At 37.3% G+C, this 15255-nt stretch overlaps 1 protein-coding gene across 1 annotated transcript in view; it reads right to left on the reverse strand.

Moving 5' to 3' along the window:
• Positions 1–1076: 1076 nt before the first annotated feature.
• LOC123632427 (serine/threonine-protein kinase SMG1) overlaps positions 1077–15255 on the reverse strand; it is a 115599-nt gene continuing 101420 nt past the window's right edge. Inside the window, exons 55-63 of the mRNA XM_045542685.1 lie at positions 14407–14544; positions 13058–13210; positions 11892–12071; positions 10915–11142; positions 9414–9625; positions 9146–9252; positions 7842–8021; positions 7655–7761; positions 1077–5646 (exon numbers count right to left, since the gene is read on the reverse strand). Coding sequence (XP_045398641.1) covers positions 5569–5646; positions 7655–7761; positions 7842–8021; positions 9146–9252; positions 9414–9625; positions 10915–11142; positions 11892–12071; positions 13058–13210; positions 14407–14544 — 1383 coding nt within the window. The 3' untranslated portion in view covers positions 1077–5568. The remainder of the gene's footprint in view (positions 5647–7654; positions 7762–7841; positions 8022–9145; positions 9253–9413; positions 9626–10914; positions 11143–11891; positions 12072–13057; positions 13211–14406; positions 14545–15255) is intronic.

Here is a 15255-nt window from a genome sequence, read left to right on the forward strand (position 1 = left end):
GAAATCAACTTTTGCTACAGAATATGCTTCTGGTTTTCACCTAACTTCCCTATGTACAGAAGGAAGACTTTTTAACACCAGCTTCTGAAACTGAGGTAGGTGAAAAATTAACTCAAGCAGCAGTTTCTTCACAGAGTATTTTTGTTACGTAAAGAATGTGTTTCCAGATTTATTTCTAAATTTACAGCCTAGGAGCACTGCTATAGGGTCTTTCACTAAATTTCCAACTGGCCTAATTATTAAAAACACCTACCAGTAATGTAGCTTTCTTTTTGTCCTGCAAAGACAGGATGTGATCTTTTGAAATGTGCCACATGACTAAGCAGTTAACATAAATCCTCCTAACTTAATCTAGCAACAACAAATGCAAAATCTTCAAGATACTAAACCAAGCTGGACGTTTTCTATTTTCCATTAGAGCTTTCACATCGCAGGGAATGCACATATCTGTCAATAATGGTCTGCAGGAATTTTGTTTTTAAATATTGCTAAAATTAAGCTTAATAAGTTGAGTGTTAATACTAAGAACTTCCCCATTGAAGTACAATTTCCACTGCTGTTCAAAAATACAACAGAATTTTAAGAGTAAAATAATTACTTTTTTGAGAATTAAGACTTTTTAACAAAATTTCTGAGGTATTAGTGCTTTAAAGAAAAAAAAGTCAGCTGGGCGCGGTAGCTCACGCCTGTAATCCTAGCACTCTGGGAGGCCGAGGCGGGTGGATCGCTCAAGGTCAGGAGTTCGAGACCAGCCTGAGTGAGAGCGAGACTCCCGTCTCTACTAAAAATAGAAAGAAATTATCTGGCCAACTAAAAATATATATAGAAAAAACTAGCCGGGCATGGTGGCACATGCCTGTAGTCCCAGCTACCCGGGAGGCTGAGGCAGGAGGCTCGCTTAAGCCCAGGAGTTTGAGGTTGCTGTGAGCTAGGCTGACGCCACAGCACTCACTCTAGCCCGGGCAACAAAGTGAGACTCTGTCTCAAAAAAAGAAAAAAAAAGTCTACCCAGGATCCAAAATTAAGTTTTCTGGAATCTTTTTTGATCAATGAATTCAGAGCTTAAATGCTACGTATTTTGAGACTGAACCTTTATTTTTTTGAAAAACAGGTACTTCATACAATCTTTGCCATGTTAATGCAAATATGCACAAAGTAGGCGTGTATTTGTTTTCCAAAAGATGCATCATGAACATTTTCAGGAAGCTGGTGTGATTTATTCAACTTTTAATCTTAAATACAATCACAAAATTATATCCATCAGGAGGCATTACAACCTTTTGTACAGAGAAGCCATTATTTATACAATGTTACTAGGACAAGGAAGATTCAATTCAACGCAACTTGCTCTTACAATAAGGGTAAAAAGTAAATTAACAAGTAAGTGAAGTATGATGTCGTTGCCACTGACATTACAGCTGGAAATATAAGGGAAATTTAAACCAGAAAAATAACTGGCACAATAACTTTAAAGAGGAGCTGAAACTTCAACTGTTAAGAAAACTGTATTTTATCAGCCTGTTTTGAAAGAAAAACATTCTAAAAGTCTGCCTTTCAGAATAACATGCAATTTTTAAATTTACCATCTTTAAAAATTGAGTTAATTGTATGGCATTTTTACATTAGCACAACAAACAGCTTTTTCCTAGTAAGCCCAGCCAAATTCCCATGGAAAGTAAGGGACCCTAAGTGGTTCATGTTCTACAACCCTTGACCCTATAAAGCTTTTCTCAGTCAGAGTCAGTTTGCCCTTCTGTCAACTAAGGTTGGTGATATTGTTATCCAGGCCTAAAAAGCAGGAAAAGTACAACAAACCCTTAGGGTTTCATAATACAATGAATTTCCCCCTCCCCAACATCTGGAAAAATTTGGGATACTTGCTAGTTTTTTCCCCATAGGAGGAATCCTTCTAATACTACCCGAATATTGAAAACAAAATCTACCACCTTTAAGTAACCCTTGCTTTAATAATAATTCTACCTCCTTGATTTAAGTGGGGAAAAGTCCTAGTCCTAAATTAGTGGCATTTTACAAGCTCAACAAGATATAAAATGGAACATTGGTTTTCACACTCATCTAATTTTATGTAAAACAAAGATGCTTCAATGTGCTAACAGTAAAGCATTCACTGATATTTGATGTATATGAATATGACTAACAGGCTAATTGTAGGTGCTTTCTTTAATATGAAAAGAATTGGGAGAAAAGAAGAACCAGCTCCTTTGATTTTAGTACTGCCAAAACAAGCCCCCCCAAGTAATTACAAAAATGTGGAGGAAAATAGGCCAGGAAGACTTTTCAATTTAAAGTACTGCCTATAATACCCCAGATTAAAAAGGACCTAAGATTGCACATCAACTCTAATATTTGGCTGTACTTGCATTGCCCTGTTCGGCATTTTTTAAATGGCTCTTTCCTTAAGTTTCACACATCAGAACAACCACAATTTAAAAACAAAACAAAAGACAATGCAGATAACACCAAACATTGGACAATATTAAGAAAACTACTTACTAAGTTTAGATAAGAGAGGCAAGTGTTAAGAGCAGAAGTGATGGAAGTTTTTCTTTGTGTTACAAACCCTCACCCTAAAGCTGGGGTTTTGGGCTCTAAAAAAATAATTTCCAGACACAGATCAAGAGCCTGATTAGCAGTTCCCACACAGAAATCTCACATATCTCAAGAACAACTCACCACAAGTGTCAGACACAAAAGAATATTAATAATCACCTAGCAAACTATGTTAAGAACTCATGACCAAAATTAATGAGAAACTTCAAGACACATCAAAGAAACAGTAAAAGTTAGAATCAGCTCCATAAACTACTAAGCCTCCACAGCTTTGCAGAGAAATCAACTAAAAATTAGGCAATTCTAGCAAATTAAAGAAAACAAAACACTTAAAATTAACTTCAATTTCCAAGAGTACTTTGAATGGAAGAGATTGTTTGTAGGTTACTCTGTACCCCTTGAATCTTAGAAGGGGGGGGAAGGAGAGGGAGGGTGAGAGAGAAATAGAAGAGGATCCCTGGTTTTCCATAGGTATTTCGTGTCATCAAAAATGTATGACTTCTTAACTACAGCCCTCTTATCATCACATTATTTTAGAAGATAATCCCTAAAATATAGCCCAGTCTTCTCAATCTAACTGATGAGCTCTTAAAAACGTTCAAAGCGGCTGCTTACACGATGACTTCCCAAAGACAGCCAAACAGTACAGACCAGGATCTTGTCCAGAGTGCAGTGAAGAGCAAGCTTTCAAAGCCATTGGTTACTCACGTCTGCCTCACAACCAACCATCCATTCTATATGCCACATTATCCTCTGAGGGACCAAGTAAAAGTGATGGATAATTTACCAGAGGCACATGTTTCTGAAATAAAGCTGTTTTGTTTACGCTTAGATTAAGGTGCCAGGTACCTCTGATGCCTGAAAACACAGGCAATAAAATTCGCCTATTTCATTTACCTTCTTTACCAAAGAGGAGGCAATTTCTGAATCCTATCAATTGTGACAAACTAGTGTGAACTGGTTTTATCATTGTGATAAAAGTTTTCCCTCAGTGACAACAATAAAGAATGCTGTGAAAAGACTTTAACCTTGAGAGAGCAGAGGTAATCCAGTGATGAATGTAATAGCTCCCAGAGCCTCTAAGAAATAAAGCAGTGTGCAAAATACAATATGGCATTATTATTCCAGCTAGGTTGTTTTGATTGTGAAAATAAGGTTCAAAATGAATGGAGAAAATAAACTTTGATGCGCTAGGTTCCTTAACTTGCTGTTGGACACATGGGTATTCAAAAATACCACCTTTCTTGCAATACTTGTTGAAGTATTAAGAAAGCATTGATACTGAAATGCATTCTCTCACAGGTACTTAAAGATTATAATGTGGCAATCAGAATACAGAAAAGGCCCAGAGCTATGTGGAATTGTTCCTTAATACCTTTCAAGTCTGTCTGTAAAGACTGGCAACTAGAAAGTGACCACTATCCTAATCTCTAAAATGCAGGGAAAATGTACTCAAACAATTAAGATTTTAACTGTGTTCTATTTTGAGCTGATACTTGATTTTAAGAATCCTATCTAGTCTGGATTTTTATTTTGGATCAACAATTTAGCTTACACAGTCAGTACTGAAATTGCAATGCTAAATTTAAGGAAACCTTGATCATGAATTCACTATAATGTATTACTAAACAGCAAGCTATTAAAATTGTGCAGAAAGTAAAGCACTTCACAGACTATTTTAATAACTGAACTTAATAAAAGATGTTGGTGGATCTCACTATTGCTGATGTTTCATGTACATGTCCTAAAATGCCAGGTAAACTAAAGCACTTTTAATTTACAAAGTGCAAATTAAAAGTATCAAATGAGAAAACTAAATTAAAAAAACATTTCACTCTACCTCCACCAGAACATCACTTTATTGTTAATCTGTCATCAACAATGTAAAACTCTAATAGGTACTCTATCCTGGTTCTTTAAAAGGTAAAAGGTTACATTAGATTAGCTACTTTCTATGAAAGAAACTACAGCAATCACAGAAGAGGGAAAATTTGAATGACCTCCCAAAAAATGCACACTATAAGCAAAGGGGAGTGTACATTAAATCAAATATCTGTTAGATTCATTACTTTTGAATGCACAGTGACAATTCTGGAAACTGTACATGATAGAATCACAGAAATGACTTAAATAACCAGAATTACATTTTGTATGTGATCACCAGACCTTTAAACAATCCTTGAATTTTCCATGTTATCAGTGGTTTTGGAAAAATTTCTTTTTATCACTCCAAATGTAAGTTGTTAACAGCATCGAGACGGAAGCATATGAGATATAAGGATTGAAATAAAAGTGAATTTGAAATATGGCTAATCTACTAGATTAGGTAAAAGGGGAATGGGTAAGTGGTGGGGAGGAGGAGGGAACAATGGGGTGGTTTTTTTCCCTTCATTTCAGAAGTTCTTCCAATGTAGTGTATCTGTTACATAGCTCTCCATTTTCAGTCCATTTCTGAAATTCATATCGCATAGCCTTTTTGTACTTACTGGTCAACCCAACCAGTACTGTTGCCAAGCAACAAGTGTTACACGAGAATCTGAATGCATCAAATCTTCCTTGGCTGTGATTTCTTCGCGGCCCCAGTTTTCCCTGTTTCTGAGCGGGATTTGTTTTTTCCTGGATTGTACACACAGGGTCAGGTGGAATGGAGTTCCAAATCACTCTGTGCTCCGCAGCATCCCGATTTCTTTCTGCAGCTAACCTCCTGACACGTGTGCTGCTGTTCTGTGGCAGAAAGACAATCTCCGTGTTCAGGCGGTGAGCTTTCTTTCTTTCACCCTTGACCCTGGGGTTGCAGGCCATGGTGTTGGGCGTATCCCTGAGTGCAGCTGTCCTGCAGGATTCACTTCCTAGTGCACCGAGATTTCCTAGGTTTCCTCAGAGTAAGCCCCCAGTCGCATCACCACCGACTTTGGTGTGGCTTTGGATGCCTGAGGCTGAGTTGATTCTGGTGGATGTCTGACCTCGTTTAACCAGACTCATCTACTGTCTTGCCATTCATACCCAGGCTGTCCAACCTTCATACAGCTGAGCCAAGTTATCTAGATTAGTTGCTTCCTTAATGACATAGTCAACCTGCAAAAACAGGCAAGATAGTATTTAAAGAAGCCACTTAAAACTTTTAAGGACATGGGTCATATGAGTTATATTAATTGTTTAATTAAGACTGAGTTTCTAATCACCCAAATTAATTACCCAAAGGGTGTGTAGTTGCTACGGTGGAAAGAGAGGTTAAGTAAGCTGGGCTTCTCCCATAACCCCATGGCTTATGAGAGGTGTCTTGGGAAAGTTACAACCCCTTTGAGTCTTTATGGCTCCTTAGATGAATGAAGAAAGAGCCCTATTGTTCCCACGTGTGCTCTTAGAGCTAAACATGTGACATCACAAGATAAATGCTTACGTGGCGTATTAACAAGGGCCTAGCACAGTGGGTGCTTAACAAATGTCCACTGATTCTGACTCAGCTAAATTTTCTTTTACAGCGAAACATGTAATCAATTCTGCATCCAGAGCATCCATCAGGCTCCAATTACATGGTAAATGTTTAATATATGTCCGCTGAATTATAATCTATGCCAAAAGTTTTGTGCAAAGGACTCCACACTTACCCCACTCTTCTGAGCCCCTTAACTTTCATATAAAATTTAATAACTATCAGCATAAAAAGCACAATAGCCAAGTAGCTTTTAAAAAGATAGAGAGCTAAGATAGTTAGAAAGATATGGAAAGCACATAATCCATTAATCTACCAGAAAGTTTCTGAAGACATCCCTGACTCAGAACATCTTTCACATTTTTTGGCAAACTTGACAAAACTGTTTCTAAAAAAAAAATTTTTTTAAACTCTTGCCCAAGAAGAGTTTAAGTCCAGGTCCTACACAACAATGTAATAGTATTTAAAAGGAAAACAAAATTCCCTGCTGATGTTAAAACTGAATTGCGGGTCGGGCACAGTGTCTTACGTCTGTAATCCCAGCATTTTGGGAGGCTATGCCGGGAGGGTTGCTTGAGGCCAGGAGTTCAAGACCAGCCTAGACAAATAGGGAGACCGTGTCTCTATAAAAAAAAAAATTAGCCAGGTGTGCTGGCTCCCACCTATAGTCCCAGCTATTCAGACTAGGGCAGGAAGATTGCTGGAGCCCAGGGGTTTGAGGTTGCAGTGAGCTATAATGACACCACTATACTCTAGCCCAGTCAGCAAAGAGAGACCCTGTCTCAAAAAATAAAATAAATTTGAATTGTGGATGCCAAAGCATTAGAAAACAGGATATTCGCAGTCTCAAAGTTTTACTCCACAGGAGAAAAAAAGTATATTTGTAATGGCGAAATCAGGAGAATACCATCCTTGACCAAATGATCTAACTGAACATCATCAAAGATGGCACAAACTGACATGTGTCCCCTGATGTAAAATACTGAGAAAGAAACATCACTGATGTAGTATTCCTGCCAAAAAATGCTAACTCTGAATTGAATTGTAAGGACCATATCAGACAAATACAAACTGAGGCACATTCTGCAAACCAACTGGTCCAGACGCACAAAAACGTCGAGGGAAAGGAAGGGGGAACGAAAATGTTAACAACTGGTGAGTCTAGGTAAAAAGTATATCAGCATTCCTACAACTTTTCTGTAGGTTTAACATTTTCTTTTTCAATAAATAGCTAGGGAGGAGAAATTCGTAAATTTCATCATATTCCGTATTAACAAAACTAATGAAAAACCTTCAGAATAATGACTTGCAGACAAATGCCCGCAGATACCCAAGGATGCTTTACAGATGCAGATTGCGTATCCCTTATCCAAAATACTTGGGACCAGAAGTATTTTGGATTTGGGATTCTGATTAAAAGAGAGCTGGGGGAGGGGAAGCAAAGTACTAATTAATAGGTAAAGGTTAGAGGTAAATGCTGACTACTTGACAACTCCAGAGCTGTGTTACTCAAAATCTTCTGAATCCTAAAAATAGGTTCAGGTTCCTTGTTCCTTGATAAACCACGAAGGAAATGGGTGACAAGCATCGTTAAACCTATACTTTTCCAGCAGCATCAAACTGTGTAGCTCAAGTTTCAGAAATCATCACCTGTTCAGCAACTGACATCCTCCTATTAGGATCAACATCTCGGCCCTCTAACTTGGCTTTCACTCTCTTCCACACACTCACTGCATATGAGTTTCTCTCTTGCACAGCTAGGAAGCAATAAAAACATATATAAGTCAAACTACCACTTTATGTACAAATTTAAGGTATCTTTATTCTAACTAAGTACCTTTTCCAGTTTTAGGGTCTCTGACGGCCTTTTTAGGACTACAAGCAACACTCTTGCCAGTTCCTGGAATGGTGCTTGGTGGAGTATCTGCTGATGTAGCAAGATTTTTCTGCATCAGCTTTCTAGCATTCTGTGACATAACATCAGGCTGAGTCTTCTGGCCAGTGTTACTCCGAACTGCTAATAGAGAGAGTTGGTGGTTCAATTTACATGTAAACAGAAAGCAGAGTGGAGTAAGCAGACAATAGGGGATGAGTGGTGGTGGTAAATACCCCATATTAAATAATCAATTACAAATCCTTTGACATAGCAATTGTCCTCCTAAAAATATAGCCTAAACAACTGGACATCCAGAGACAAATTTGTACAATGATGTTAACTAGCTTGTGGCATCAAAAAAAAAAAAAAAATGTCTTAATTATCCAACAAGGGAAGGTTAATATGATACAGTAATAGAATTGCATGTTAAATTTAGCCATTAAGTCACTTTTTAAAAGATTGTTTAGTGACAGGTAAACTGTTAATGTAATATTAAGTGGGAGGCCGGGCGCGGTGGCTCACACCTATAATCCTAGCACTCTGGGAGGCCAAGGCGGGTGGACTGTTTGAGCTCAGGAATTCGAGACCAGCCTGAGCAAGAGACCCCATCTCTACTGAAAATACAAAGAAATTAGCCAAACAACTAAAACTACATAGGAAAAATTAGCCGGGCATGGTGGCACATGCCTGTAGTCCCAGTGACTCGGGAGGCTGAGGCAGGAGGATTGCTTGAGTCCAGGTGTTTGAGGTTGCTGTGAGCTAGGCTGATACCACGCCACTCTAGCCCAGGCAACAGAGTGAGACTCTGTCTCAAAAAAAATAACATAAAATAAAATAAAATAAAATAAACATAAAATAACATAAAATAAAATAAAATAAAATAAATATTAAGTGGGAAATGGCCACAAAAATTGCTTCCACAGAATGGTCCCAATGTGTCTGTGTATATGTATCCATGCACACAGAGAAGTAACTCAACAAATACACTGTGGTTTTTACCTCTATTTGGGGTGGAACTACAAATTTTCTAAATTTCTCTAATAGACATGTATTTTAAAATCATAAATTTTTAAAACAGTATTTGAATACAAGGCATTTTTACTCTCTCACACAAATATTTTTTAAAAATAAGCTAAAATCTATTCAGTTTGAGATTCTAGTATGACAGGGTTTAAGTGTTTAATATTAAACACTTATTTATAATTAAACATCTTGGCATCTATGTGTAGATTATTAAAAGATCAAGACTCAGGTTCTTCTCATACCTGCAGCAAAGGATGGCTGGTAAGTAGCAGATGACGTTGGACTTGAACATTCATTTGTTGCATCAGTGACTAAGGGTGATGCAAAACTCACTAAATTATTATAGATACTGAAATATAAAACAAAATGGCTTATTTATGAAATGCTTTACCAGATAACAACTTATAAAAGTATGAACAAAACTGAAAAATTTTAAATCAAGAAAGACAAACTTACTATACCAGATGTTTTGCTTATATTTTGTAAATTTTGGCCAGAAGGCTTTCTTACCTCTGACTTTGTGTTTTCAGTTCTTTCAAGGTGGGAGTGATTTCCTGGAGCATTTCAACATGTTCTTGACTTCGAACCTGACCCATAGCCTGTACTAATGTAAACAGAACTGTCTGAATGTTGTCTTGCCATGATTTATATTCACCCAAAAACTGCCTAACACTGTTCTCATAGGGAACATCTTCACCATCTGCCACAGCAGCTTCTTCATCCTAGAATCAATATATTAATGATTAAGAAAAATGGTTTTTGTTTCAGCAACTATACTCCAGTTACCTGCTAATTAAGAGGTAATATATGTTTCAAATATCAGTGTGTTTAATCTATTTATTACAGTTCAACTTCTTTTCTACAGGAACTTTGTTTCTACCACCAAATAAAAACTCAAAGTAGGCGGGGTATGGTGGCTCACACCTGTAATCCCAGGACTGTAAGAGGCCAGGGCGGGCCAAGAGTTCATGACCAGACTGGGCAATAAGTGAGACTCCATCTCTACAAAAAATTCAAAAGTTAGCTGGGTATGGTGGCATGCACCTGTAGTCCCAGCTACTTGGGAGGCTGAGGTGGGACGATTGCTTGAGCCCAGGAGTTTGAGGTTATACTGAGGTACAGTTGAGTTATGATCAGGCCACTGCAACTCCAGCCTAGGCAACAGAATAAGACCCTGTCTTGAAAAAAACAAAAAAACAAAACCAAAAATACCTCAAGTAAAAATAAATCCTAAAATTAAATTATTTACTGTTCTGTAATTAGCCTTCTCTAGAGGTGCAGTTTCCTTATGTAATCTGGATACGATGGAAAAGACAGTATTTTCACTCATTTTGGAGGCAAACTATATGGGTTTGGAGGCACAGGTGGGGAGAAGAAAGGTTGGAGATCTAAACATTCAGAGTAGATTCAAATCTCAGTTCTATTACAAGCTATATGACACTGAGTGAATCAATTTCTTTCTTTTTTTTTTGGAGACAGAGTCTCACTCTGTTGCCTGGGCTAGAGTGCCATGGTGTCAGTCTAGCTCACAGCAACCTCAAACTCCTGGGATTAAGTGATCCTCCTGCCTCAGCCTCCCAAGAAGCTGGGACTACAGGCATGCGCCACCATGCCCAGCTAATTTTTTCTATATATTTTTAGTTGTCCGGCTAATTTCTTTCTATTTTTAGTAGAGATGGAGTCTCGTTCTTGCTCAGGCTGGTCTCGAACTCCTGAGCTCAAACGATCCTCCCGCCTCAGCCTCCCAGAGTGATAGGATTACAGGTGTGAGCCACTGTGCCCAGCCGTGAATCAATTTCTTTAAGCCTCAATTTCTTTGTGTCTGAAATTCAAAATACTACTACCTGCTTAAAAAAATAATTGATGAAAACAAATTAACTCAGTTGCAAATCAGAAAATGTAATGAGAAATTGTTTTTCTTTACAAAATGTCACTATTTTTCCATAAATAAAACTACTTGTAATTTTATAAAAGAGGGGGAGTAAATATATGTCAATAGTATTAGTCTTACCTTGGCCATTGCTTTTAGGAGATGTTTGACATCTCCAAGCTGTCGGTTATGACCAGTCAGCACAGTCTTTATATTATCCACCAGATTCTGAATTGTTTCACAGACCGTTTCAATCTGTTGCTCTTTCTCTGTCTGAATTGCCCTCTGAGAAGACATATCCTGGGTCAACTGTTTGTGTGCTGACAAAAGCCATTCAGAGCTGCCAATAGGATGTTCAAGACCAGTGTCCTAAACAGAACAAAGATTTGTTTGATTTTAAGCATCAGCTGAAGTAACATGAGTCCTTTCTTCATCGTCATTATTAAAAGATAGCAGTAATTCAAGCTGACACAAAGAGAACCTCAGTTGCTGAGTCATGAATTAATTACCTACAAAATAGTACTAAATAATTTCAATAATCCATGAAATACAGATTAAGATTTTCAACTTTTCTGCACAGTTATATAGGATATAATGCTTAAAGTTTAAGACTCAAGAAATACATTTGGCATGACAAAGATGACTGGCATCTAGGTTCCCAAACTCACTCTAAGTAACTCTTAGAAATGAAACCAGAGCTAATACACAGCCTACAGCCTTTCCACAAAATATAAACGCCATACTTATCTACTTGCCATTTCTCAACTTCATTGACCTTTCCAGCATTCACCTTCCACTAACTCTTCCACTATCTTCAGTGCATCTACACTCATTGCTACACACTGTCTTTCTCCTCCCTTCTGAACTTCCATAGTACTTTGATTGTGACTGAGAATCTTTTCCACTGTTTCATTTGTTATATTATTAAATAAATAAGTTCCTTGAAGGCTAAGAGCAAGATTTAGTCACTATTGTGCCCCTCATAACAACCTCTTACATACAGTGCATGCCCAATAAATGTAAACTGAGTGAATATATTAAACTGATTTTGACCATATAACATTGGCCTTATTTTTAATCACAGTCTCTCCACTCCCACCACACAACACAAGACTCACCACTCTCTGTAATAAACGAAGCTCTAACTCAGACACTGAGCTGTTAAACTGTGATGCAAATGAACACATTTGCTGACACCGTTTGATTAGTTCAAATAATGCAGCATCCAGGTTTAAGGCTTCTGCAGTTCTTGTTCGTAAACTTTCAAAATGAATGATATTGCTGCACAGAAAGGTGACCTGTGAAGAGGGAAACAGAACCACCACAGTGAGAGGAGAAAAACAATTAATAATGACCTGATAAAATACTGCCTTCTCACTTCCAGAATTGAGAACCAGAGTTGGTCCTCAAAATGTATGACCCTTTTAGGCAATAAACCAAATCCTTGTAAAGGCTGTTATAAGTAAACGTACATTTTAATTTATGCTGATACTTTTAGATCTGAATTGGCCAAAAGTGCCTAAGAACAATTAGGTATCTTCTATGTGACCGTTTTTACATAAAAAATTTACCATAATAAAACAGTTGTCATATTCAGCTGCAATTTGTTACATCCAAATTTCAGAGAACATTTCTCCCGGAATATTCCCCTTATGCTTCTATTCCTAACTAACTTTATAAGAAAACCACAAAATACTAACTGGATATTTGCCAATATTAAGCACATTTTTAAAGGTATAATTAATAATATTATGATTATGTTCTTAAATAGGTCTTATCCTAATAGGCACATACTGAAGTACTTACATATAAAATATTTGGGATTCCCGTTAGTATGAGAATGGAAAGGAGGAATAGGGAGTATGGATAAAATAATACAGGACTTAAGTTGATAATTATTGAATTTTAGTGATGGGTATTATGAGGGATGGATATCATTTTATTAGTCTAATTTTATACCTGGTTGAAAATTTCCATAATAGTTTTTTTGGTCCCCTCCTCCCATCACAACAAAGTTAATCCACAACTTCTAGTAGAGCACAAGGTCCTAAGACATTTTATTGTCATGTGGGAAAAAAATTATTCAAGAGGGAGTAAGGCCCACCAAACAGAACGGCTATGAGCCCGGCCTAAGGGAAGCCCTGAAAGTCTCACCAGACCCTCCTCCCGAGCTGTTAACTGGAGCTTGGGCTCTTAAGCTCCCCTGGTTATCCCACACATAACTTTCTACAAATTATATGATCCTGTAACTGAATACAAAGATGGTGCACCTGAGTCACAATACCTGACTTGCTCTTTGGCTCTCTTTAAGGACAAGATTTCTTCTTTCGGCTATTGTTGCTTCAAAATCTTGTAGTACCGGTGCCAGTGCAGGGTTAGCACCACCTGCCCACTTGAGTCGCTGCTCAATACTTGCTTCAAGGGCTGCTAGTTTCTCCTATAAAACCCAGCAGAATCTTGGTGAATGTTTATGACATTCTTCACTTCCTATGTGTCAAGTATGTTGTATAATACAAGATGTGCAAAAGAAGTGGGGTGAGTATCCATAATTTAGAAAACATCTTTAACAGTCACCTTTTGGAATTAACCTTAAGTTCGTTTTGAATATTTCATTCAGGTCAAACACATCTGAGGAGGTAAGAATTGGCTTTCAGTTTATTGTCTTAAAATTTGCAGGGGAAGTTTCACTTTCATTTTTAAATAAAATGGTCTTTAAACAAAACAAAACAGGTGTTGCACCAAATTCTTACTGAGCTATATATGCTATCTATAAGAAAATCCATTTATACTTTTGATTGTGAAAGAGAAAAATCAGATTTCCACACATCCCTAAATTTATAAATAATGGTAAAAATCCATCCAGATTATCATGACAAGGAAAGTTTTATATAACAAAACTATTTCATTATATATTCAAAATTTCAGGTGGAGGCATTCATATTTTCCATACACCCCCCCTTCTTATTCTCACATGCACATACCTCTAAAATCACAAAGAAAGGGCAAGAGTTCATTCTTTCGTTTTTATAAATTATGAACATGTCTTTTCTATGACTAATACCCTGTACAGAAAGCTTATTTCAATCTTCAAAGAAGTGAGCTCCAGAAAAGTTACGTTACAAAATTTTAAAATATTACGGAAGTAATTACACTTAATTTTACTCTACTATTAATCCAGTCAGTAATAATAGCTTGGAAAAATATTCTCCTGCCTTAGACATCACAAAATTCCATTATCTACACAACAGATGTAAGAAGCGCCCAAGCTTCTTAGGTGTTATTAACCAGATATAACCACTTGTATACATTTCAGAAAACAAATTAAGTATTCAAAGTTTTTTTCAATCACCAAGCTTCCCTTAATGTAGTAACACATAATATAATTATCAAATTCTTTAAAAACCTGAAATAATTAGTATGTTTCTACTCCTGGTTCAAAGTACAATTGTTACTGTAAGATTCAGTTACATTGGAGGGCAAGAAATAAAAAACATAAATGAAAAGGGATTATGCTCCTCTGGCTTAGAAGCCAAGGACAAACATAGATATACTAAACAACAAAGCACTAACAATCATAGTGTAAGTTATTTCTAAAAGCAAGATGTGCTGGAAGGAAGATTTGACAACACACACCTGAACTGTTGCAATCGAAGTTTCAATCTGGCTCAGAGTATGTAGTTTCTTTTTCATGCTGGTCAGGATAGCAGACCGAGGGGGAGGTGTTACTGACATGGCTTGTGGTCTGTTGATAAGCAGATCTTCATGTTGCCACTGTTCACAGAAAAAGAAATGTAATAAAATCAGCAGGAAAAGGCCTTTAAATGAATAAGGGAGAAGAGGTGGAAGTCAGGACTAGGGGAGGTGCAAGTCAGCTGCGGCAACGGGGAAGTGAGCTATGGGGAGGAGTAACAGAAGAAACTCCACAAAAGAATCACACTGAGGTGAAAAAGTTCCTGAAGCAGAGAATGACTGACCAATTTCTTGGATCAATAACATGCAACATTTAAGCAGTAATTCTGAAGATGATCAGTAGTCTATGTAAAAGTCTAGTACACAATCCCTCAAAGACAATCTCTAGTTAGGAGGATAGAGCAGGCTTCAGAGGTGGTGCTGTCCAGCACAGAGGCTGAGCAGGAGACTGAGAAACACAACAGCAGCAATCACAGAAGAAAGAACTCTCCAAAGACAGAACCTGAAAGTGACAAAAAGGGGCAGGCAACTGTTGAGAGGATCGAGCCAGCTTGTATGTTGTAAAGGTGACCCCAGAAAGTTCCGAGGGACATTTGGGCTATAATTTAAAAGTTAATATATTGTACTTAGAGCTTATAATGTGTTCAGATAGAAAATCTGAAAGGTACGTTACCATGTTTTCCATAAGACTGAATTTTTAAGGTAATGAACTGAAAAATGTATAAAACTTGACAGCATTGAACATTTTTCGAAATAGTAAAATGTACCCACCGCCCTAATATGCTGTAAGTA

The sequence above is a fragment of the Lemur catta genome, chromosome 2 (genome assembly GCF_020740605.2).
Source record: "Lemur catta isolate mLemCat1 chromosome 2, mLemCat1.pri, whole genome shotgun sequence".
Taxonomy (NCBI): Eukaryota; Metazoa; Chordata; class Mammalia; order Primates; family Lemuridae; genus Lemur; species Lemur catta.